Source organism: Anguilla rostrata, chromosome 13 (assembly GCF_018555375.3).
Source record: "Anguilla rostrata isolate EN2019 chromosome 13, ASM1855537v3, whole genome shotgun sequence".
Taxonomy (NCBI): Eukaryota; Metazoa; Chordata; class Actinopteri; order Anguilliformes; family Anguillidae; genus Anguilla; species Anguilla rostrata.
In genome coordinates, this window is record NC_057945.1 from 38,595,300 (window position 1) to 38,619,897 (window position 24,598).

The 24,598-nt window shown below is 41.8% G+C and overlaps 1 protein-coding gene across 1 annotated transcript in view; it reads right to left on the reverse strand.

The window, feature by feature from the left end:
* Positions 1 to 24,598, reverse strand: part of LOC135238360 (hemicentin-2-like) — a 118,149-nt gene that overhangs the window by 39,457 nt on the left and 54,094 nt on the right. The window contains exons 17-26 of the mRNA XM_064306149.1: positions 21,200 to 21,496; positions 20,031 to 20,312; positions 7,175 to 7,450; positions 6,028 to 6,306; positions 5,535 to 5,810; positions 5,023 to 5,319; positions 3,844 to 4,122; positions 3,201 to 3,497; positions 2,519 to 2,794; positions 1,261 to 1,355 (exon numbers count right to left, since the gene is read on the reverse strand). Coding sequence (XP_064162219.1) covers positions 1,261 to 1,355; positions 2,519 to 2,794; positions 3,201 to 3,497; positions 3,844 to 4,122; positions 5,023 to 5,319; positions 5,535 to 5,810; positions 6,028 to 6,306; positions 7,175 to 7,450; positions 20,031 to 20,312; positions 21,200 to 21,496 — 2,654 coding nt within the window. The remainder of the gene's footprint in view (positions 1 to 1,260; positions 1,356 to 2,518; positions 2,795 to 3,200; positions 3,498 to 3,843; positions 4,123 to 5,022; positions 5,320 to 5,534; positions 5,811 to 6,027; positions 6,307 to 7,174; positions 7,451 to 20,030; positions 20,313 to 21,199; positions 21,497 to 24,598) is intronic.

Here is a 24,598-nt window from a genome sequence, read left to right on the forward strand (position 1 = left end):
CAATGAGAGGCATCAATTGTAATGCGCTTTGGATAAAAGCGCTATATAAATGCAGTCCATTTACCAGTCCATTTCTGCTGAAAAGCTGCAGATTTTCTTCATTAGCCTGCAAAATACATTCAGCAATCTAAATCTGACTAAATATATGCTGTTTACCAAAGAAATATTGATAGTGACTTGAAAATGAACAAGTTAAATGATTTTCATATTGAGAGAGTAAATAAATACAAATATCTTGGAATTTGGATTGATAATGAATTTACTTTTAAGGCACTCTTGAAAAAAGAGGGCTTATTTATTTAAAATGTAACTTTTATTTTACCATGTAAAAGTGATTGAGAACAAAGTCAAGAAGGTATGTGTCAAAAATGTTTTTTCATACAATACATACAAAGGTGCTTTAAAACTAGCATTAGCAAGGAAAATATATAGGATGAAACAAAGGACACAGAAAAAAAAATGTGTTACGTCAGAATTTTAGACAAGCAGCAGTTACAAAGAGGTGGAGAGCTAACAGGTGCAACGATGAGTAAATGTGTTCTGTAAAATTCTCTTTGTGATTCCAAATACTAAATAAAAGTATGCAATATCCCACCTTGGTTTTTTCCCCCTTTTCAGATCAAAAGAACACAGTCTCATCTGAAAGTTTTACAACACCTGAATGCAAGATTTAATCCCATAGTTTAAAAAATTGGCAATGTTTAAAAAAAAAAGAAAAAAAAGTACCCATTGATGGTGAAATGTAGTATGAAGCACACACAGGCAATACCCACAAAGGAAGGCCTACAAAGACTTTCACCTACAGCAATACCTGAGAAACCAACACCTTCGGAATTTGGACTGTTTGCATCATTAAACTTGTTTTGAAGATTTAAATACAGTGTTTGCGTATATCTTACCTCACGATATAATTTCTATAAGCTAATGACTTTATATAAACAAATAATGATTACTGGTATATCAATGACTATCATATATCAGTGTCCAGTGTGAATTCAGCTGTAACAGTGTTAATTCAACTCTTAACAGATAACATTTGGTCCCACTCTGGAATGTTGGGCCAAATGTTATCTGTTAAGAATTGAGTTAACACTGGAACTTATACTGTGTACAAATAATTTCTCTGAGAGTATTTCTGGGTGCTCTTTTAAAATAATCTCTGCACAACAACTGGCTAATTTGCAGTTTCGCAGCCAAGTTTTTTTCTCCATGACAGGGACAATCGTTGGCTCAAATGCAGCACCTCCTCATCTTCCTCGCCCTCCTCCAAAAGCCTTCGTTCACAATGACGGACAGGAAGAGCAAGATGGCCGCCCCCACAGCGATCCGTGCTAGATTCTCCACTGTGCAGGAAACTGGGGGGAAATAAAAAACCCACAGAGGTGAGATTCAGAGTTAACGGACTTGCTAAGACTTGCATCCTGTTATGCTGTCCCCACCACCAGCCACTGTTAATGGCAACCTGCCAGCCAGTTAGCCAAGATTGGGGGAGGAGGGTGGTGCTACAGATAGTGTTTGTGGACCCATTTGTCAACAACAAACAACAATAACAAACAACAACAAGAGTAGGTTTTACCTACAGTGAGCAGTAGTGAAAGTGTGTTGTGCTTCTACAAAGAATAAATATGTAATAAATATAAGTGTATGAATAAATTATTGCACTATGAACATGGCTGTGGGTATGTACAACTATTTTTTGATAGACAGGTTAGCTGGGTTAATTGTTCATGTATAAAACTTTATACAACTTTATACATTTTTACATTTATACAGCAGGGTAAGTACCTTGCTCAAAAGTACAACAGCTTTGCACTACCCAGGTATTGAACCTGCAACCTTTAAGTCACAAGCCCTGTTCCCTATCCAATACACTACACTGCCACTTTTGGACATATGATATTTGTTCTATTATTTGCAGAGGTGGAAAGTCCAGGGGTCAGAAGGTAAAAGTACTTCCTTGTGTTTCTTCCACCCATGGACTCAGCCAGCTGATTTCATTTAGTTCTACCTCCTGGCAGAAGAATTGTCCTAATGATCAAATCCAGGTGATTAGGGAGGAAGTTTACTTTCGAAACCTGGATTTTACACCTGTGATGATATGTTGACAACTTTTAGTTCAGTCATTTGGTTTTGCTGTTTTTGAAATTGTTACTACGATATTTTGTTTCATTAGATTATCTTTGATTACATTATATTTCATAATCTATCATTATCTACAGACCTGGGTCAAATACGTTTTTGTTTGTAGTGTGCCGTTTTTAGCAAGGCTGTGTTGTGACAGAAAATCACTTACTTTTGCATGTGGGCTGCATTAGCTGCATGGATTGGCTTAGACGGTTTACCCTAAGCTCAAAATACCACGGTGCACCGTGGAGTACTGACTGAGTCTATTGCAAACAAGATAGCGTGACTTCATTTCACACGCTGTGCTCACCATGAGCGCTTGAAGGGTGGTGGAGGAAGTGGTCTTGGATGAGGCACATTTCATTAATAGCCTGACAAAAGGAGTGGAACTCACCAATGTTGTTTTCTCTAAATCCTTCGCTGATCTCTGTATAAGACGGTTGGCCTGTTCTGTTTCCTCTGCATTTATATTCACTGCTGTAAGAGTCGTTTCCAGCGGTGAGTGTGAGTCTGTCCCCGCTGGGGTCCAGTGGAAGATGCCGTCCGTCTCTGTACCACGTGTAGTTCCACTCAGCAGAGCTCCCCTCAACCTGACACCTCAGAGTCAGACTGTCTGACCTGAAGATCTCTGTCCACGCAGTCTCCAGAGTCAGCACAGCCTGAGGACGAGCTGAAACGCCACAATGATTAGGAAAGAGCATCATGCACAACGATAAATTATAATACATCAAAACGCCATGCCCAAAACATGATTTGAAAAATCACTCATTGGTGCGTGTATGTTTGCACTTCGATGTAGCTGCTTACCCGGTGGCATTGTAATGTTTAAACAGGTAAGGGCCTTCCCCAATAGTGTAGGAGAAGCATAGAATAGTGTAGAATGTGATTGTATTCTGTAAAATAAAAATTAGCCTTCACTAGAACTAAGGGGCCTAGCCCAAACAGTTAAAAACATCCCCAGACCAAAGAGTGTCCAGATACTTTTGGTCATATACCGTATAGAACATTTCAGAATTATTTGCTTTATCATATACTAGACTGAGAAATAAAGCAGCAAAATGTATTTCTTATGTTACCAGTTATGCTGAGCTGGAGAGAGTCACTGTACGGTGTGTAGAAAGCAGGTCTCCCTCTCCTTGCTTGGCACCAGTACTCTCCACCATGTGAAACTGCAGCAGAGTGGATGGTGTAACTGGACCCGTCAGTGCTGCTGGAGTCAGTGCTGGTCAGTGCGGCTCCCTGTGTTTCTTTGAACCAGAGATACTCCCAGCTACCAGGATCTGTGCCAGCCCTGCAGCTCAGGGTCACTATATCTCCTGTGAAGATCTCTCCACTGGGGGGGTCCAGAGTCAGCAGGGGTTTGGGGGCCTCCCCTACAAAACAGGTATAATGTCACCCACAGGAAAAACACTAGAAAACCAGAGTAACATTAAGACACTTGCTATTATAAACAGGAATGCACAAATCATAACTCACCATATAATAAAGTTACTTGTTTGGTAACAGATGATTGCTCACCCAGCATTCACCCAGACCATACAATACAATACAATGAGCTCTTAATAGCGCATCCCAGGGTGCTTTACAAAATTTTTTTTTTAAAAATAACCACCCTAAGAAGTCAAAACTAAGAGGAATAGGCCCATGAGAATCATGGTACGTATAAATTAACATAAATATAGGTCTGTGTAGTTTTCACAGCACAACAACATTACTCACCATCTACGGTCAGAGTCAAATCTTTGCTCATTTCAGTGTAAACATCTCTTCTTGGTAGTGTCCCTATGCAGGAGTATCTTCCACTGTGTGACTGATCTAGAGCTGGGATTGTGTACTCATTTCCTCTGGAGAGCGCACTGTTCATAGAGGCTCCATCTCTGTACCACAGATAACTCCACTCAGTCTGAATGAACTTAATCTCACATTTGAGAGTCACTTTCTCAGTGGGGTAGAACTTCCTCCATGCAGGGTTCAGGGATAGCACAGCAGGCGGTGGAGCTGCCAGTACAGGACACAATCAATCCCAGCACTGGGACAAAGAACTTCAGCAGTTCAGAAGAATTCAGTTAATATGTGTGCATTTACTAATAAAAAATGCCAAATAGAAATTGAAAAAAGAAAGTTTGTATCTACAATAATACAATAATATGACTTGTACTTAAAAATAGTCTTAGGCATGACATTTCTTAAAATATTCTTAATTTGGCTTTAATTACAATTAAATTAATTATTGGAAGTCTGTCTAATCATTGTGCAGTCAGAGGTGGAGGGGCGGGAGGGAAGTGACTATTTTACTTGCCTGTAATGCATGAAAAATAGGCATTAAGTTGCAAGAAATATTGCAAAAAGAAGTTAAGCTTAAATGTGCGAGGTCAAGTAAACATTGAGGCAAAAAGGTTATTCCCAGTCAGGAATTGCAAAGCAGCTTTAAGATTTCCAGGTGCAGTTTTCAGTACACACTCAGAAGGCAGAAGACATATCTTGTGCTGGGTAGCAAGATAAACTGTCATGAAACTACACCACAGCTACAGGAAGAACTCAATGCCACTAGAGAGAAACCAGTTCACCTGATTACAGTGAAATGGCAACTATGATCATATGAAAGGAAGCATGCAAAAATGTTCAGACAGCAAATGTTTATGCATTTGTGCTTGTATGCAAGTACAATGAAAATAGTATTTATTTTGTTTTTGTATGTGTGTGTGTCTGTGTGTGTAGACATGCATGTGCTCATGTGCGTTTGTATGCATGTACAGTAATGGCACTACGATTCATTTTATTTTGGTTGTACCAGGTGAAGGTGAACTGTGAAAGTAACATTATAATATCATTACATAATAATTAGCTGTATCATATACTAGACTGATAAAAAGCAGTGAAATGTATTTCTAATGTTACCAGATATGCTGAGCTGGAGAGAGTCACTGTACAGTGTGTAGAAAGCGGGGCTCCCTCTCCCTGCTATGCACCAGTACTCTCCACCATGTGAAACTGCAGCAGAGTGGATGGTGTAACTGAACCCGTCAGTGCTGCTGGAGTCAGTGCTGTTCAGTGCTGTTCCCTGTGTTTCTTTGAACCAGAGATACTCCCAGCCAACAGGATCAGTGCCAACCCTGCAGCTCAGGGTCACTGTATCTCCTGTGAAGATCTCTCCACTGGGGGGGTCCCGAGTCAGCAGGGGTTTGGGGGCCTCCCCTACAAAACAGTTATAATTTCATACGCAGGTTAAAACACCAGGAAACCAGAGTAAACATACATTTCAGATGCTACATTAAAACACAACATAATAAACAGGCCTGCACAAAGAACAAGCCACAACATCACAACATTGACCAATAAAGGTAAATGGAAATACAGTACTACATTTTAATTATTACATTTGTATCATTATGTAATAAATTACATCTTACCATTAACTTTGAGTGCAACCATATTGCTGCTGCCAGTATACAGTACTCTTTCCTTATGCTGTCCTTTGCATGTGTATGTTCCTGAGTCTGACTGAACAGCAGACAGGATCTCATAGGTGTCCTCATTCATGTCCACAGGAAGTTCTCGTCCATCTCTGTACCATTTATGCATCCACACAGCAGAATGGTCCTGAATGACACAGTGCAGAGCCGCTCTCTCTCTGTTAAAGATGTTTGTCCATCCAACCTGTAGAGTCAGAACCACGCCTGGGAGAGCTGGACAAACCAGGAAACAAAGTGCAAGATGAAGATGGAGTCACAGGAATACCTGCTTTTTATATATTGCTGATGGCTGTCGGTCGACAACTTTCTATACAATATTACACAGGTAACAAAAAAAATCATTTGCAAATGCTGGATATTAATTATTGAACTTTTACATAAGCATTAATATATGTCCAGCTAACTCTCACAGCACAGCAACATTACTCACCATCTACAGTCAGTGTCACATCATTGCTCTTTTCAGTATAAACATCTCTTCCTGGTATTCCTACTTTGCAGGAGTATATTCCACTGTGTGACTGATCTAGAGCTGGGATTGTGTACTCATTTCCTTTGGAGAGCGCACTGTTGATAGGGGCTCCATCTTTGTACCACAGATAACTCCACTCAGTCTGAGGGGACTGAATCTCACATTTCAGAGTCATGTTCTCAGTAGGGTAGAACTTCGTCCATGCTGGGTTCAGGGTTAGCACAGGAGACAGTAGAGCTGCCAGTACAGGACACAATCAAACCCAGCACTGGGACAAAGAACTTCACTTCCTCAGATATTCTTTTTTTCTTAATTCAATCTTTTCAGCAGGGGTTCAGGAATTATCTTGGTACATGTATTCATAAATCAGTGAAAATTTCTAAGCTGACATAAAATGTTCATTTTCCAGTGTAAAGTTTTAATTTAGCAAAGTGCCTTGGTTAGTAGCATCTAAGTGTCAAGATATTAACAAAATTAGTTATAATGAAGCTCCACCTGTCTCTGTGCCAGTTTTACAGTCACAAGAGGATAATAAGGCATGCAAAAATAGTGATGTAACTGGAAGAGCTGCACATGCATATTACAGATTATTAAGAAAGATATGGACTACATCTCAATTTATTTTTGCCCTTAACTTACAAATGCAGTGCTGCAAATGCTGGCTTTCATTCACAATCAAAAATTGATAAGTAAACTTTGATCATTTCTGAATGAGTAAAAGTGTGTTTATTAAGGAAAAATGAAAGCCTTCATTTAATTGTAAGTCAAAATTAAGTTTGAGCAAAGTCTGAATCTAGGCCAATGTGCACCTTCAACTGCAGTGTGTACAAATAGAATGTGGTTACACTTTAGGAGCATCAATGTGAACAGGCACCACAATGGTGACAGTCTGACAAACCAACTTCCTTTTCAGTCACTAATACATGATGCTTTCTGTTCTAGTGTGCTGACATTATATAGTTTTAAAATTGTAACTTTTTGTTTTTGTTAATGTCTGAGGCATGTTTGTGTTAAAATGCCACTATGATTTATTTCATTTTAGTTGTAGTAAATAATGAATTTCAATTATTAAATTTGTATTTTTATGTAATAAATGACAGCTTACCATTAACTTTGAGTGTGATCTCGTTGCTGCTGCCAGTGTACAGTACTCTTTCCTTATGCTGTCCTTTACATGTGTATGTTCCTGAGTCTGACTGAACAGCAGACAGGATCTCATAGGTGTCCTCAGCTGTGCCCACAGGAAGTTCTCGTCCATCTCTGTACCATTTATGCATCCACACAGCAGAGTGGTCCTGAATGTCACAGTGCAGAGTCGCTCTCTCTCTGATAAAGATGTTTGTCCATCCAGGCTGTAGAGTCAGAACCACGCCTGGGAGAGCTGGACAAACCAGGACACAAAGTGCAAGATGAAGATGGAGTCACAGGAATACCTGCTTTTTATATATTGCTGATGCCTGTAGGTCGACAACTTTCTATACAATATTACAAAGGTAACAAAAAAAAAAATCATTTGCAAATGCTGGATATTAATTATTGAACTTTTACATAAGCATTAATATATGTCCAGCTAACTCTCACAGCACAGCAACATTACTCACCATCTACAGTCAGTGTCACATCATTGCTCTTTTCAGTGTAAACATCTCTTCCTGGTATTCCTACTTTGCAGGAGTATATTCCACTGTGTGACTGATCTAGAGCTGGGATTGTGTACTCATTTCCTTTGGAGAGCGCACTGTTGATAGGGGCTCCATCTTTGTACCACAGATAACTCCACTCAGTCTGAGGGGACTGAATCTCACATTTCAGAGTCATGTTCTCAGTAGGGTAGAACTTCGTCCATGCTGGGTTCAGGGTTAGCACAGGAGACAGTAGAGCTGCCAGTACAGGACACAATCAAAACCAGCACAGGGACAAAGAACTTCACTTCCTTTTTTTTCTTCTTTTCAGCAGAAGAAAATCTTCCTGATACATGTATTAATAAATCGGTGAAAATTTGGTACGTAAACTTTGATGATTTCGGTAAGTGTAAAAGTGTGTTTAATAAAAAATAAAAAAATGAAAACCTTCATTTAATTGTTAGTCAAAATTAAGTTTGAGTGAAGACTGAATATAGGGCAGTGAGTGCCTTCAGCTGCAGTGCGCACAATTAGAATGTGGTTACACTTTAGGAGCATCAGTGTGAACAGGCAGGCCAATGGAGACAGCCTGGCAAACTGACTTCCTTTTCATTCAATCACTAATACATTTTCTTTCTGTTCTCCTGTATACACACTACTCTTGCGCTACAAGAGATTTTCTAAAGATACATCTCTTTGAAGTGAAGTATCATTCTGCAAGTAAAATGCTAATATCTTGTCTCACATGGCACTGTCAGAGTATGTGATTAGCTGATTATCTCGCGATTTTCAACCTTTGCTTCACACCGATACTGAGCACTGTCAGACTCAAGCCGGGCACCCACCGCACGCGTATCGACCGCGAGCGCACTATGCGCAATACACGCGTAACTGAAGTGTAGTTGAAGTACTGTTATTACAACGGCAGCGGGCGACGTCGTCTCCACCAGATGCAAACGCGTCGCGTACCGGCTGCGAAGCTCGCGCGACACAAGCGAACTGAAGCGTAGTTTTTCACTTCTGTTCCATTTTTTCGGCTTGTCGCGCGTCACGATGGCCTGTTTATACACAGAAATATGCTCTAAAATGCTAGGTATACATGCTCTGATTTATATTTCATCCTTATATTACTGGGGGTGTGTCCCTAGTTACCTCCCAGATATTTTATAAGCAGCTAAAAAAATACAAGCCTTTTCGTTTTGTAAAAATAAATAAATAAATAAATAAATAACTGGAACCTGGGGAAAACGCAAACTTAGTTTCGCTGTCTTATTTTGCGGAGGGGGTGGGGTAAATTTGAAAATACACCACAGAAAGACGTAGCCTATTGAATGACGTAGAAGTGAATGCACCGAGCAGCGGTTTGTTAGCTCGAGTGTTGGAAGGTAGTTTTTAACCAACCATTGCTCAGCCTATTTGACTTCTCCGATGTCTTTGTTCGCCGTGCTTTCAAAAAGGGCTTGTTAATAAAAATCAGATAATCCACAGAGCTTTAAAAAAATCAGATTATTTAGTGGTCTTGCCGATGAAAATGCTGTGGAGTTTTGCAGAGAAAAACGAGTGGCTTGGTTTTCAAGTATGCAAAAACAACTTTATTGGTGCAGATCGCTCTGGAAAACATGCAATCAGACTGCCACGTCAGGAAGCTCTGCACTCCCTCGCTAAACCCTCGGCTTATCTCTACCTCCCGGCTGACGCGTCACCTGTCAGGTGAGTCTGAGAACGTGGGCGTGTTGCCACAGGGGATTCTGCCTCTCTCCCCCCCAGTGCTCACTACACAAGCCCCCCCAGAATGTACTGTGGCAGCAAAACCGCCTAGGGGTCTGGATGACACGGCCAAACCTCCCCAGTTTCTTGCCCGCCGCCCCGGACGGATCAGGACCCATACCAAAGTCAGTTTTAGGGCTGTTACCAGGGTCAGGATTTAAGTCAGGGGTAGGATTTCTCGACCTGAGAGCGGGAGGTCGACCTCTGCGTGGAGGACAAGCGACTTCTACCGGCGAATCTAAATCTACGTGCGCCGGCTTTAAGCGGTCTACGGTAATGCGGTCTTTTTTCCCCGGACTTTAATACCCGAAACGGTCCCTCGTAAGGAGGCTGCAAAGGGCCACGATACTTATCTTGTCGCACAAACACAAAGCGCGCCTCACCCAAACCTGGATGAACATGGGAGTGTGGCAAACCGTGATGCGTCGTAGGCACCGGGGCGAACGATTTCAGACCGTCCCTCAGAACCGGGAGTTGGCGCGTAGCTGACCAAGGCACCGAACAGCTAGGTAAAAACTCCCCTGGTACGTGCAACGGTTGCCCATAAACTAGCTCCGCAGATGATGCTCCTAAATCAGCCTTAGGGGCCGTCCTAAGACCCAGTAAGACCCACGGGAGCGTATCAACCCAAGCGTCCCCCTGCAGTGCAGCGCGGAGGGACACCTTTAACGAACGATGGAAGCGCTCGCACATCCCGTTAGCCTGAGGGTGATACGCCGTAGTCCAATGCAGCGTCACCCCCAACTGCCGAGCTATCGCCGCCCACAACTCTGACGTGAACTGAGCCCCACGGTCGGAGGATAAATCGGCCGGAACCCCGAAATGCGAGACCCACGCATTAATAAACGCCCGAGCCACCTCAGCAGTGGTGGTGGACGTCAGCGGTATCACCTCCGGCCAACGCGTGGTCCTATCTACAACTGTTAAAAGGTGTGTGTAACCCCGCGACGGAGGCAACGCTAAATTGCGTGTAATCCACCGCTAAATTGACCGCGTCCACTATGGACCGCGAAAGACAGTCAGCCACCACGTTGTCCTTACCTGCGACATGCTGGATGTCCGTGGTGAACTCGGAGACAAATGCCAACTGCCTTTGCTGACGGGCGGACCACGGCTCCGAAACCTTAGCCATAGCTAGAGCTAAAGGTTTGTGGTCTACAAAGGCCGTGAACGTGCGGCCCTCGAGCAGGAACCGGAAATGGCGCACAGCTAAATAAATAGCAAGGAGCTCGCGATCGAACGCGCTGTAATTGCGCTCAGCAGGACGGAGCTGGCGGCTAAAAAAAGCAAGCGGCTGCCAAACCCCATTTATTAGCTGTTCATGCACCCCGCCAACCGCAACATCTGATGCATCCGTAGTTACAGAAACCGACGCGTCCGGCCAAGGGTGCGTAAGGAGATTAGCATTCGCTAATGCCTCTTTAGTTTTAAAAAAAGCATGCGACATCTCGGCCGACCAACTTACCAGTTGCTTCGCTGTGGCCCCTTTAAGGGCAGCGTACAGGGGCAGCATTAGCTGAGCGGCTCTGGGAATGAAGCGATGGTAAAAATTTACCATGCCCAAAAACTCCTGCAAAGCCCGAACTGTAACCGGTCGCGGAAAATTTTGAATAGCCTCGACCTTGGAAGGGAGGGGCACCGCACCTTCCCTGGTGACGCGGTGGCCGAGGAAATCCACCACGGGAACCCCAAATTGACATTTGGCAAGGTTAATAATTAACCCATGTTCGCTGAGGTGCGCAAAAAGGGCCCGGAGATGGGCCTGGCTACCAGGATGTCGTCTAAATAAACGAAAAGAAAAGGCATATCCCGCAAAACCCTATCCATTAAGCACTGAAAAGTTTGGGCCGCGTAAAAGGCATGCGTAAAAACTCAAATAGCCCAAACGGGGTTATTACCGCGGTTTTAGCGATATCTTGCGGCTGAACCGGAACCTGGTGATAACCCCTGACTAAATCAATTTTCGAAAAAAAAACCTTCCCAGCTAATCGAGCCGAGAAATCCTGTATGTATGGTATAGGGTAGCGGTCAGGGGTCGTGGCGTCATTCAGTCCTCGATAGTCCCCGCAAGGTCGCCACCCCCCCTGTTTTCGGAACCAAGTGGAGGGGTGAGGCCCAAGGACTGCTGGACCTACGCACAATCCCCAAGTGTTCCATGGAGTCAAACTCCGTTTTAGCCACAGCCAGCTTCTGCGGGTCCAACCGCCTTGCCCGGGCGTGGACCGGCGGACCCGTAGTGGCGATATAATGCTCCACTCCATGCTTGACGGCTGCCAAAGAGAACGTGGGCGTGGTGAGGTCCGGGAATTCCCTCAGGAGGCGCTGAAACACATCCGAAGATGACAGGGCGCTAGACAGCAGGCTGTTAGCACACAGAAAATCTGCGCCCAAAAACGGAGTAGACACAGGCGCTAGCACAAACACCCACTGGAAACGTTGTCCGTCAAAACACAGGTCCACTGCTCGTCTGCCAAAAGTGGGGATAGTGCTGCCGTTGGCTGCCTCCAGAGGTGGTCCACGACCCCCAGTCTGTATGTCCAAAGCAGACGCAGGGAGGACGCTAACCTGCGCGCCTGTGTCGCATAGAAATCGTCGATCAGAAACAGAGTCCGTAACAAAAAGCAAACTGCTAGCCTGGCCGACACTCAACGCAGCTAATGAGCGTCGGCTCTGCCGTTTCCCGACACGAAAGAGCAAGGTGGACGGCACTTCTTAGCGCGTGGGCCAAACCTGGCATGATAGTAGCAGAGGCCCGCTGTAAGTCGTTGCTGTTGGGCAGCGGCGATGACATCCTCCCGGATAGCCTGCCCATCAGCAGCGCCAACCACCCTTACTGCAGGATCGGGCAGCCGGCTGGAGTTTAAAACTTTATCAGCTTCCCTGGCCAGAGCCCTGTGGTCTTTCAACGGGGAACCTGCCAGAGCTGCACGCACTTGACTGGGCATCTGCTGCATAAATAATTCCCGGAATATGAAGCAAGGTTGGTGGTTACCCAAAAGTGTCAGCATATGGTCCATTAATTCCGAAGGTTTAGAATCACCCAAACCAGGCAGTGTAAGGAGCTTGCGAGCACGCTCAGGTTCTGACAGCTCAAAATGCTCCAAAAGGAGCTGTTTGAGAGACAAGTACTTATCCTCTTCCGGAGGATCCTGGAGTAGGCTTAATACCCGCGATGCTGTCGAACTATTCAAAGCCGCAACCACGTAGTAGTATTTCGTGTCCTCCTGCGTTATGCCCCTCAACGCGAACTGAGCCTCCGCTTGAGCGAACCACACGGCGGCATGTTCCAGCCAGAACTCCGGGAGCTTGAGAGCGACGGCGTGCATCTTTCGCAGAGAAACGAACAACTTCGGAATCGTCCGAAGAAGCGTCAGGGTCACCAATGTGGAGTTTTGCAGAGAAAAACGACTGGCTTGGTTTTCAAGTATGCAAAAACAACTTTATTCATGCAGATCGCTCTGGAAAACATGCAATCAGACTGCCACGTCAGGAAGCTCTGCACTCCCTCGCTAAACCCCCGGCTTATCTCTACCTCCCGGCTGACGCGTCACCTGTCAGGTGAGTCTGAGAACGTGGGCGTGTTGCCACAGGGGATTCTGCCTCTCTCCCCCCCAGTGCTCACTACAATGCACCTATTTTATAAATGAAGTTGTAAGCAAGCCTTTATTGCACTTGTACTTCAAAGCTTCCGGTGTTCATGGCGTTGTGGTGTTCATATCACTTCAAGATTAAACTGTTACTGTCTTTTTCATGATTAGCTGATTTTACTAAATCTGATCCTATAAATGTTTTGACGTGAATGACAAGACAACACGGGAATTCCCAATGGTTGATTGCAGATTATTTATTATTATTATGATCATTACATATTCTTCATGAAATTGGCACGCTTGTTAACCAAGCAAATAAATTAATACAGTTTAAGATTGATTGTTATGCAGGCTACGTTGCGATTTAAGTTCATGGTAATTCTTGAAAGCGTTTACTTTCTCACGTATTTACGAGTTAACGAAATATTACCAAATTAACAAACTGAAAAAGGTCTCTCACCAAAGTATTCACTTAACCCATAATCAACAGTCGTGAACAAACGTGAAATACACGATGTTATCCCACTGCAGACTGCGAGAGCTACTAGGAATATAGAGCTTTAAGCAAGCCTTTGCGCGACACAAACGGAACCAGTGGAGACACGCTACGCGCCGCGTCGTGCTGCTTCGCCGTGCTGCTTACGCGACGCGTGCGGTGGGTGCCCGGCGTCAGTCACACGACTCAGGGTGTAAGCAGAGAACCGTTCTCCAGTATAGGAGGAGAGTGTGGTCTCTTTATTTTCTCTTAGCTTCTTCGAGGTATATTTCCATCGTGTGAACGGATCTGAATCCTCAACCTTACACGTAAGGCGCACAGTCTCCCCTGACCACACATTTGACCTCTGCGGATCAGCAGTCAGGACAGCCCTGGTCTCTCAAGAACAAATATTATCCCAGTGAGAACAAAGGATGTGAAATGGCTTCCTAAAACAAGCATTCAGCATTACCACCACGCACAGACAGCCAATGTTCATGTATTGATTAGCAATTTCAGAAACTTTATTTGCAGCCTTACTTGCTAGTATTGATACACAGAGCATGAATTCATGTTAGAGCAGTAAAATTAGTTTCAAATTAGAATGTTTTATTAAAATAACACGTGCCAAAGAAAACTTGCTCATATTTGAGGGACACGAAGATACAGCAGATGCTGAGTTTGTAGTGTCAGCACAATGTACAATTAATAAGCTGGAACCTTCTGTTTTGTTCAATATTCCCTTTGTTTCCCATAAAATGCACTTTATGGATAAAGCAGTATGAATAAGATGCACGTGAATAATAAAAATACTTGCCTGCCTTTTGTTCAAAGAACATCAGGACAACCAGTCCAACTGGAGGGAAAAAATGAAAATGAGGGTTTTTTTTTTTGTTTTTTTTTACCAATAAAGCAAATCAGCAGCACAAATGCAGTGCATAGAAACACAAAAACAGGAGAGAAACAAAAGAAATGCCCAAAGCCTCCTTGTGTCCTTGATGTATATAAGGGAACAGAGGGTAATATTTGTAAGCAGGAGTGAGAGGCAGCATTCAGCATAGTTATTTTGATGGTGAAGCCATACCATCCACTCCAGTTTGCCATGTTATTAGTACTTCATAAACATGTAACAGGTTGTGTTCAAAAAATGAGAAAGAAATGTACTTTCTGGCTAAATTATATTACTTCCACAGAACATGACAATGTTCTTATTCACACAGTGATGCATGGTGACTCATTCACACCTAGAATGCATCATTCACAATGTTATTCTGATTCTGAGTGTGATTCATTTTTGTTTTAATTCACTATAAGAAAGACAAAATGAAAAACTCACCTGTTGCTGTGGTGAACTCATACATGTTGAACTTTCTCTCCCCTGCTCTTTCTCAAACAGGTCCAGCCCTGCAGCTCTGGCTGGTTTTGTTGGCGGATGCGTTTCATTCTTTTAATAGAGCCGTGGTCAGAAACTGGTGTGGTTAAAGCTACTTCTCATGAACCACGTAAAAAAAAAAACACTTCTAAAGAACTCACAGACACAAACCTGCACATTCCCACATTTAAAGTGAATACCTTTCTGGAATTTTTATATTTATTTATGCATTTATTTATTTGTTTGTTTTCAATTATTTATTATGTTGTGGTTATGAACATGCAGCAATGTGACTACACAATGAGAGGAGAAAGTAATGAAGAACATGATCTACACACGAGATAAACGTGCAGTTAGAGACAGGAAATGAGATACAAGCGAGAATACAGAGCAGTATAACGCCTCCAGCATCACACCTTTTTTATCACAAGTCTGAAAATGACATGCCCACAATAAAATGGCCACTACCTTGAGCCCTTTTGACTACAGGCATAAACCTGGCTCTGCTGAAAGGTAACCCTTGGGAGACCCTTTGCCAAGAGTCAGAATTGCTCTTAAAAAATAATAAATCAGAAAGTAGCCTACTAAAAGCTCAAACACAGTGGAAGTTTTTTCTCTCACCTAAAAGATTATTTTGTTTTATTTTATTAACTTTTTGGAGGAATGGATACAAATGCCAGGTGGGTTTAAAAATACAATGAAGCCACAGCCACACCATTGGGCAAATCCTGGTTCAAAATTGAATACCACCAAAAATTTGCATTCTGCATTGTTTTCTTTTTTCTAAGCTATGTCTAGCCAGGTTTCCAAAAAGGCCATTTGGAGACTCCAAAAGGACACTTGGTTACCAAATGAAATTATGGGTGTTTAGAGGTGTAAAATACTATATATTGTATACTATGTGCTAGTTGAAGATGTTTGCGGAAATTCTCACATTTCCTGCGCCTGCCACTCTCCACCACCACCCCCCCCCCCCCACACCCCCCACCCCCCCCCCCCCCCCTTGCTCTCCCCTTGCTACCTCTGGCAACAGCAGGTCTGGAAGACTGTAGAAAATATCTACATCAGCTATCTAGTTTACTAATCCATTAACTGAAGTCCATTGATAAAAGTCCCCACCCCCCCCCCCCCCCCAAATACCCCACCCCCATCAACATGTCAAACACGTACCACAATTTCACATCACATGTATCATTCAAAATCAGGCCTACTCCTTATTTATAAGAGTACTGAATATTACATTACAGGCATTTAGAAGACGCTCGTATCCCGAGCGACTTACAACATTTTACATAGCATTTACATTGCATCCATTCATACAGCTGGATATACAGCTACTGAAGCAAAGCAGGTTAAGTACCTTGGTCAAGTGAACAAATGCACAGATCTACCTGGGAATTATGCCATCCATATGATAATACATACATTGTGAGAATGTATTTAGATGCTCACCGATATAGATCTGAATCAACTCCTTCACTGAACAAGTCCTCTACACGTTTTTTGGATGAAAAATTGCTGTGGATTTTGTTCAGTGGATCCTTCTCGTGAAAAAAGACACCGACTTTACATTGATCTTGTCGTCCGTGGATTTCCAAAACGCACTGAAGGTGAGGAACCCCCGAGCCTTTTCTGGCATCCCACATGAGGTTTATGGCCGCCGGTCGGGGCTCAGCTCTCTATCACACCACACCACCCACTTCCCGTTTCACACCAGCAAACACCGCCCCCTACAGCGCTCTGGACATTGCAGGAACGCCTCAGCACAGCTGCGTGCGCACGCAGACAGACACCCTGCCGCACCAGACGAGATTGATACAAGCCGCGCCTGCGGCGGATTTGTACAAGACCCCGGCTATCTTTAAAAAGGCAGCTCGCCTCGCAACCGAGAGGCAATCCACGGTAACTAGACAACATTGCCTTTTCCCTAGTTTCTAGCCAAGACCCACTCGCTCTTGGACAAGGCTGCTGCTCAAGACGGTTCCGGTGTTCTGTCGATTTGGCCTGCATTGTCGAAATGTTCTACCAGTAAATTTATAGTCATGTCTATTACCATATCGGGAAAATACTCTCGCGACTAAACTGCGCTACTTTAGTAGAAATGTCAAAAGACCGGCTGTTGACGCGCTGCGGGAAGGCAGAATCTGCAGCTGATTTCCCCGTGAAGCAGCGGGGCATCGCTTTTGTTAAACTAATTTTTCTTTGGCTTTTACTTTCGTTTTGACACGGACGCGTGGATTGTTACCGTGTGCGGGACGTAAGCTGTACCGTGGTTGCCTCTAGTAAAGCTAGAACTGGTGACTTTTTTTGGGTCCTGTCTGACTAACATTAAACTGCAGCATGAACCACAGAGGCTTCCATTTCACCTAACTGAAGTTAATTTTTCACTTATTGAAAGAAAAAACAGGGCCAATCTATAGCATCTGAGTACAATAAAATATGTTTGTTTTCTTTCACATCTGAAATAGTGACCCCTGCTTTGCTCAAATTCATTTTTGGCTGTAATCATTTTTCCTTTTAAGAGCATTAAAAAGCTTTCAACAGGTAATATGATCTTGCCAGTATATTTTCACATTAATAAAAACAAAGTTTTGATATACAATATGTAGTTCCTCAATCTTAAGTTGAATTATAAATTCGGGGCGACATAGCTCAGGAGGTAAGACCGATTGTCTGGCAGTCGGAGGGTTGCTGGTTCAAACCCCGCCCTGGGCATGTCGAAGTGTCCTTGAGCAAGACACCTAACTGCTCTGGCGAATGAGAGGCATCAATTGTAAAGCGCTTTGGATAAAAGCGCTATATAAATGCAGTCCATTTACCATTTAAATGTATATTTGTTGTTACCAAGTCTATCAACATCGATAAAATACACGCATGTATAAGTTTGTCAATTCGACTAAATAAGTCCAATCAAGTTCAAAATAGCAGTATTTTCTGTTCTAGACTAGTGGCCCCACCTAATGTTTTGTGAAGGAAATACAGCTCTTGGTGATGCATTTTGAATAATATTGTGTGCTTCTACATAAAAAAAAATTATACTTGGCACTCATCAGTATTCTGAATGTTCCCATTAGAATGCAGAGTAATTTACACAATAAAAAAACATTACTTAAGCATGTCCAAAACCTTTTACATGTTTGGGCAAGCAAAACATCAGTTACTTGCGGATTATAATTTAAATTAAATTTCTCCAGTCATTATGAAAGAATATAACACACATGGTGAAAATGAAAGCAAAAAATAATTAGGATGAAATCAAACTTAACATTTGAAGAATAAAGATTAAAATTTATATCAAGCTTGAATGCCTTATAATTCCACAGCTATGTAGTAAGTAGTAAAAAAAGCTCATGAAATGAAACATGTATGCAGTCCAAAGGTAAGCCATGTAGTCAGAGATCAATGCTCTGGATACACATACAGTAGTCATCTCAGAAACCATGGGATGACATTTCCCTACACTACATAAAATCCTCACTCTTTCCTTTGCGAACACAGCCATCTGCACTGGTCCTAAGCGAGATGTTTTTCTCTTCACTGGCCTGCTAAAACAAATGAGAAATGGTCACAACTACAGATTCACAGAAGCAGTGTCACGAACACAAATATGGCCAAACCAATTCATCAGAATACAGCCAAGCAGAGTTAACAGTGCATCGCAGTACCTTTGAATGATGTAAGATCTTCTGGATCCTCTTTTGGTGGAGGTACTATGAAAGCAAAGGAGATATGAGATTGATGATGATATTAGCTCCATTCAGTCTCCAGGGCTAGCACAGCCAGAATGATCATGAAATGGTTGAATTCTAAAATGAATGCATGATAATTCATATAAATCTATGCACAAAAAACATGATTCAAAACATTATTTACTTGTATATTTTTATATATTTACTATTGAAATCTCTTAGTTGTGTCTGTTAATAATGGCACAATAATTAATTTCTTTTTTTTTGTAGCAAAATTGAACTCGGAAATCAACCACACTATCAATAACATTAAATAATTTTGCTTTATCTTATACTAGACAGATTGAAAAAAAAAAAAAAACTGCATTTAATTTTGTTACTAGTTATGTAGAGCTTCAGAGAACCACTGTACATTTGCCTCATCTTATACTAGACAGAGGAAAAAGAAGAAAAGTGTTGTAATTTATTTATGAAATTACCACAAAATGTCATCATAGTCTCCAGGGTAGTCACAGCCTGAGGACGAGCTGAAACACCAGAATGATTATAAAAATGTTTTTTTAGATGAAAGAGTCTACAATAAATGATTTTTCTCCCCAATTTAGTCGTTATACCAATTCCCCGGTCGATGCGCTATCCTCTGTCGGTCTGGGGAGGCCACAGGCCTCCTCCGATACACGTGGAGTCGCCAGCTGCTTCTTTTCACCTGACAGCGAAGAGTTTCACTAGGAGAGCATAACGCGTGCAGAGGTTCATGCTATCTCCCCTAGATCCCCTCCCTGCTGGACAGGCGCCATGACCAATCAGTAGGAGTCGCTAATGCAGCGATCAGGCCTCATACCCTCACTGGCTTCCCACCTGCGAACACAGCCAATTGTTTGACCAAGCCGGAAGTACCACTGCCGGGGATTGAACCCGCGTCTCTGCAGTGGTAAGTAAGTGCTTATACCACTACACTACCTAGTTATAGCAAAGGAGAACTCTGAAATCAGTAACACAAGACATGACATTACAGTTGTTTGCCTTGTCTCCTATTAAACTGATAAACAGCACTAAATTGTAATTCTTGTGTTACCAGTAATGCTGAGCTGGAGAGAGTCACTGTACGGTGTGTAGAAAGCAGGTCTCCTTCCCTTAAAACACTTGCTATTATAAACAGGACTGCACAAACTATAACTCACCATATAATAAAGTTACTTGTTTAGTTACAGATGATTGCTCACCCAGCATTCACCCAGACCATACAATACAATACAATACAATACAATAAGCTCTTATATAGCGCTCTTCATGCGTACATCCCAGGGTGCTTTACAAAAAAAAAAAAAAAAATAACCAACCTATGAAGTCAAAACTAACAGGAATAGGCACATGAGAATCATGGTACATATAAATTAACATAAATATAGGTCTGTGTAGTTTTCACAGCACAGCAACGTTACTCACCATCTACAGTCAGGGTCTCATTGTTGCTCATTTCAGAGTAATCATCTCTTCCTGGTTTTCTCCCTCTGCAGGAGTATATTCCACTGTGTGACTGATCTAGAGCTGGGATTGTGTACTCATTTCCACTGCTGGAGAGCGTACTGTTGATAGGGGCTCCATCTCTGTACCACAGATAACTCCACTCAGTCCGATTGGTCTGAATCTCACATTTGAGAGTCACGTTCTCAGTGGGGTAGAACTTCCTCCATGCAGGGTTCAGGGTTAGCACAGCAGGCGGTAGAGCTGCCAGTACAGGACACAATCAAACCCAGCACTGGGACAAAGAATTTCGGCAGTTCAGAAGAATTCAGTTAATGTGTGAATTTACTGAATAAAAAAAAACTTTTTTTTTTTTCAATTTCTATCTACAATAACACAAAAATATGACTTTTACTTAAAAATAGTCTTAGAAATTACATTTCTTAAAATATTCTTAATTTGGATTTAATTACAATTAAATTAATTATTGGAAGTCTATCTAATCATTGTGCAGTCAGAGGTGGAGGGGTGGGAGAGAAGTGCCTATTTTCTTGCCTGTAATGCATGTAAAATAGGCATTAAGTTGCAAGAAATATTGCAAAGAAGGAGTTAAGCTTGAATGTGTGAGGTCAAGTAAATATTGAGGCAATAAGGTTATGCCCAGTCAGGAACTGCAAAGCAGCTTTAAGATTTCCAGGTGCAGTTCTCAGTACACACTCAGAAGGCAGAAGACAAATATCTTGTGCTGTGTAGCAAGAGAAACTGTCATAAACTACACCACAGCTACAGGAAGAACTCAATGCTACTAGAGAGAAACTAGTTAGCCTGATTAAAGTGAAATGGCAACTACGATCATACAATAAAGCATGCAAAAATGTTCAGACAGCAAATGTTTATGCATTTGTGCTTGTATGCAAGTACAATGAAAATAATATTTATTTTGTTTTTGTATGTGTGTGTCTGTGTGTGTAGACATGCATGTGCTCATGTGCGTTTGTATGCATGTACAGTAATGGCACTACAATTCATTTTATTTTAGTTGTACCAGGTGAAGGTGAACTGTGAAAGTAACATTATACAACATTACAAACTTATTAGCTGTATCATATACTAGACTGATAAAAAGCAGTAAATTGTATTTCTTATGTTACCAGTTATGCTGAGCTGGAGAGAGTCACTGTACGGTGTGTAGAAAGCAGATCTCCCTCTCCCTGCTCGGCACCAGTACTCTCCACCATGTGAAACTGCAGCAGAGTGGATGGTGTAATTGGACCCATCAGTGCTGCTGGAGTCAGTGCTGGTCAGTGTTTTTTCCAGTGTATCTTTGTACCAGAGATACTCCCAGCCAGCAGGATCTGTGCTAGCCCTACAGCTCAGGGTCACTGTATCTCCTGTGAAGATCTCTCCACTGGGGGGGTCCCGAGTCAGCAGGGGTTTGAGGGCCTCCCCTACAAAACAGGTATAATTTTACCCGCAGGTAAAACACCAGGAAACCAAAGTAACATTAAGACACTTGCTATTATAAACAGGACTGCACAAACCATAACTCACCATATAATAAAGTTATTTGTTATGTAACAGATGATTGCTCACCCAGCATTCACCCAGACCATACAATACAATAAGCTCTTATATAGCGCTCTTCATGCGTACATCCCAGGGTGCTTTACAAAAAAAAATAAAAATAAATAACCAACCTAAGAAGTCAAAACTAACAGGAATAGGCACATGAGAATCATGGTACATATAAATTAACATAAATATAGGTCTGTGTAGTTTTCACAGCACAGCAACATTACTCACCATCTACAGTCAGGGTCACATTGTTGCTCATTTCAGTGCGAAAAACTATTCCTAGTATTGCTCCTATGCAGGAGTATTTTCCTCTGTGTGACTGATCTAGAGCTGGGATTGTGTACTCATCTTTTTCAGAGAGCGCACTGTGGATAGGGGCTCCATCTTTGTACCACATATAACCCCACTCAGTCTGACCGGTCTGAATCTCACATTTGAAAGTCACTTTCTCAGTGGGATAGAACTTCCTCCATGCAGGGTTCAGGGATAGCACAGGAGACTGTAGAGCTGCCAGTAAAGGACACAATCAAACCCAGCACAGGGACAAAGAACTTCACTTCCTTAGAATTTTTTTTCTTTATTTCAGCAGGCATTCAGGATTCTTCTGGGACATGTATTAATAAATCAGTAAATATTTCTTAGGAAATATAAATTTTCATTTTCCAGTGTAAAATTTTAATTGTGCAAAGTGCCCTGGTTAATAGAATCCACTAAGTGTCAAAATATAAACACAATTAGTTATAATGAAGCTCCATCTGTCTCTGTGCCAATTTTACAGTCACAAGAGCGTAATAAGGCACGCTAAAAACAGTGAAGTAAGAACTACATGTGCATATTCCAGATTATTAAGAAAGATATGGACTACAAAGCAATTTATTATTGCCCTTAACTTACAAAAGCATTGCTGCAAATGCTGGCTTTTAGGCACAATCCAAAATTGGTAAGTAAACTTTGATAATTTCGGACAGTGTAAAAGTGTGTTTATTAAAAAAAAAAAAAAAAAAAAAGGAAAACCTTCATTTAATTGTTAGTCAAAATTAAGTTTGAGTGAAGACTGAATCTAGGGCAGTGTGTGCCTTCAATATTCCCTTTATTTCACATAAAATGCATTTTATGGATAAAGCAGTATGAATAAGATGCACGTGAATAATAAAAATACTTGCCTGCCTCTTGTACAAAGAACATCAGGACAACCAGTCCAACTGGAGGGAATAAAATGAAAATGAGGGTTCTTTTAACAAATAAAGCAAATCAGCAGCACAAATGTAGTGCACAGAAACAAAAACAAGAGAGAAACAAAAGAAATGCCCAAAGCCTCCTTGTGTCCTTGATGTATAGAAGGGAACAGAGGGTAATATTTGTAAGTAGGAGTGAGAGGCAGTGTTCAGCGTAGTTATTTCAATGGTAAACCCTGAAAAGCACTTTGTATGCACGGGGACCCTATAAACCTACACTTAGGGAGATAGCATACCATCCACTCCAGTTTGCCACATTATTTTATTATTACTTCATAAACATGTAGCTAACAGGTTGTGTTCAAAAAATAAGAAAGAAATGTACTTTCTGGCTAAATTATATTACTTCTACACAACAGGACGATGTTCTTATTCACACAGTGATACCTACAGATACATGGTGACTCATTCACACATAGAATGCATCATTCACAATGTTATTCTGATTCTGAGTGTAATTCCTTCTTGTTTTAATTCACTAATAAGAAAGACTAAATGAAAAACTCACCTGTTTTTGTGGTGAACTCATACATGTTGACCTTTCTCTCTCCTGCTCTTTCTCAAAGAGGTACAGCCCTGCAGCGCTGGCTGGTTTTGTTAGCGGATGTGTTTCATTCTTTTAATAGAGCGGTGGTCAGAAACTGGTGTGGTTAAAGCTACTTCTCATGAACCACGTAAAAAAAAACACTTCTAAAGAACTCACAGACACAAACCTGCACATTCCCACATTTAAAGTGAATACCTTTCTGGAATTTTTATATTTATTTATGCATTTATTTATTTGTTTATTTGCTTATTTTCAATTATTTATTATGTTGTGGTTATGAACATGCAGCAATGTGACTACACAATGAGAGGAGAAAGTAATGAAGACCATGATCTACACACGAGATGAGCGTGCAGTTAGAGACAGGAAATGAGATACAAGGGAGAATACAGAGCAGTATAACCCTGCATCACACCTTTTAATCACAAGTCTGAAAATGACATGCCACAATAAAATGGCTACTCTTGAGCCTTTTGATACAGGCATAATCCTGGCTCTGCTGAAAGTAACCTTGGAGCTTGTTTTCAAAGAGACAGAATAGCTGTAAATAAACAATACATCTGAGAAAATAGTACGAGCTCAAGCACAATGTAAGTGGAAGAGGGGGGGGGAGGATACACGATGAAAAAAAATAATAATAATGGAGCCACAGCCACAACACTGGGATAATCCTGGTTAAAATTTGAAAACCAACAAAAAATGAGAATTCTGCATTGTTTGTTCTAAGCTATATCTAGCCAGATTTCCAAAAAGGCCATTTGAAGATGCAAAGGCCACAGACATTTGGTAAACAAATGATATTATGGGTGTTCATAGGAGTAAAATACTATATATTATATACTGTGTGTTAGTTGAAGACGTTTGCGGAAATTCTCACTTTCCCTGCGCCTGTCACTCTCCACCACCCTCCCCTTGCTCTCCCCTTGCTACCTCTGGCAGCAGCAGGTCTGGAAGACTGTAGAAAATATCTACATAAGTTATCTAGTTTACTAATCCATTAACTGAAGTCCATTGATAAGTTTTTTTTTTTTAAACCAAATATCCCACCCCCATCAACATGTCAAACACGTCCCACAATTTCACACCACATTTATTATTCAAAATCAGGCCAACTCCTTATTTATAAGAGTACTGAATATCACATTACAGGTATTTAGCAGATGCTCTTACCCAGAGCGACTTTCAATATTATA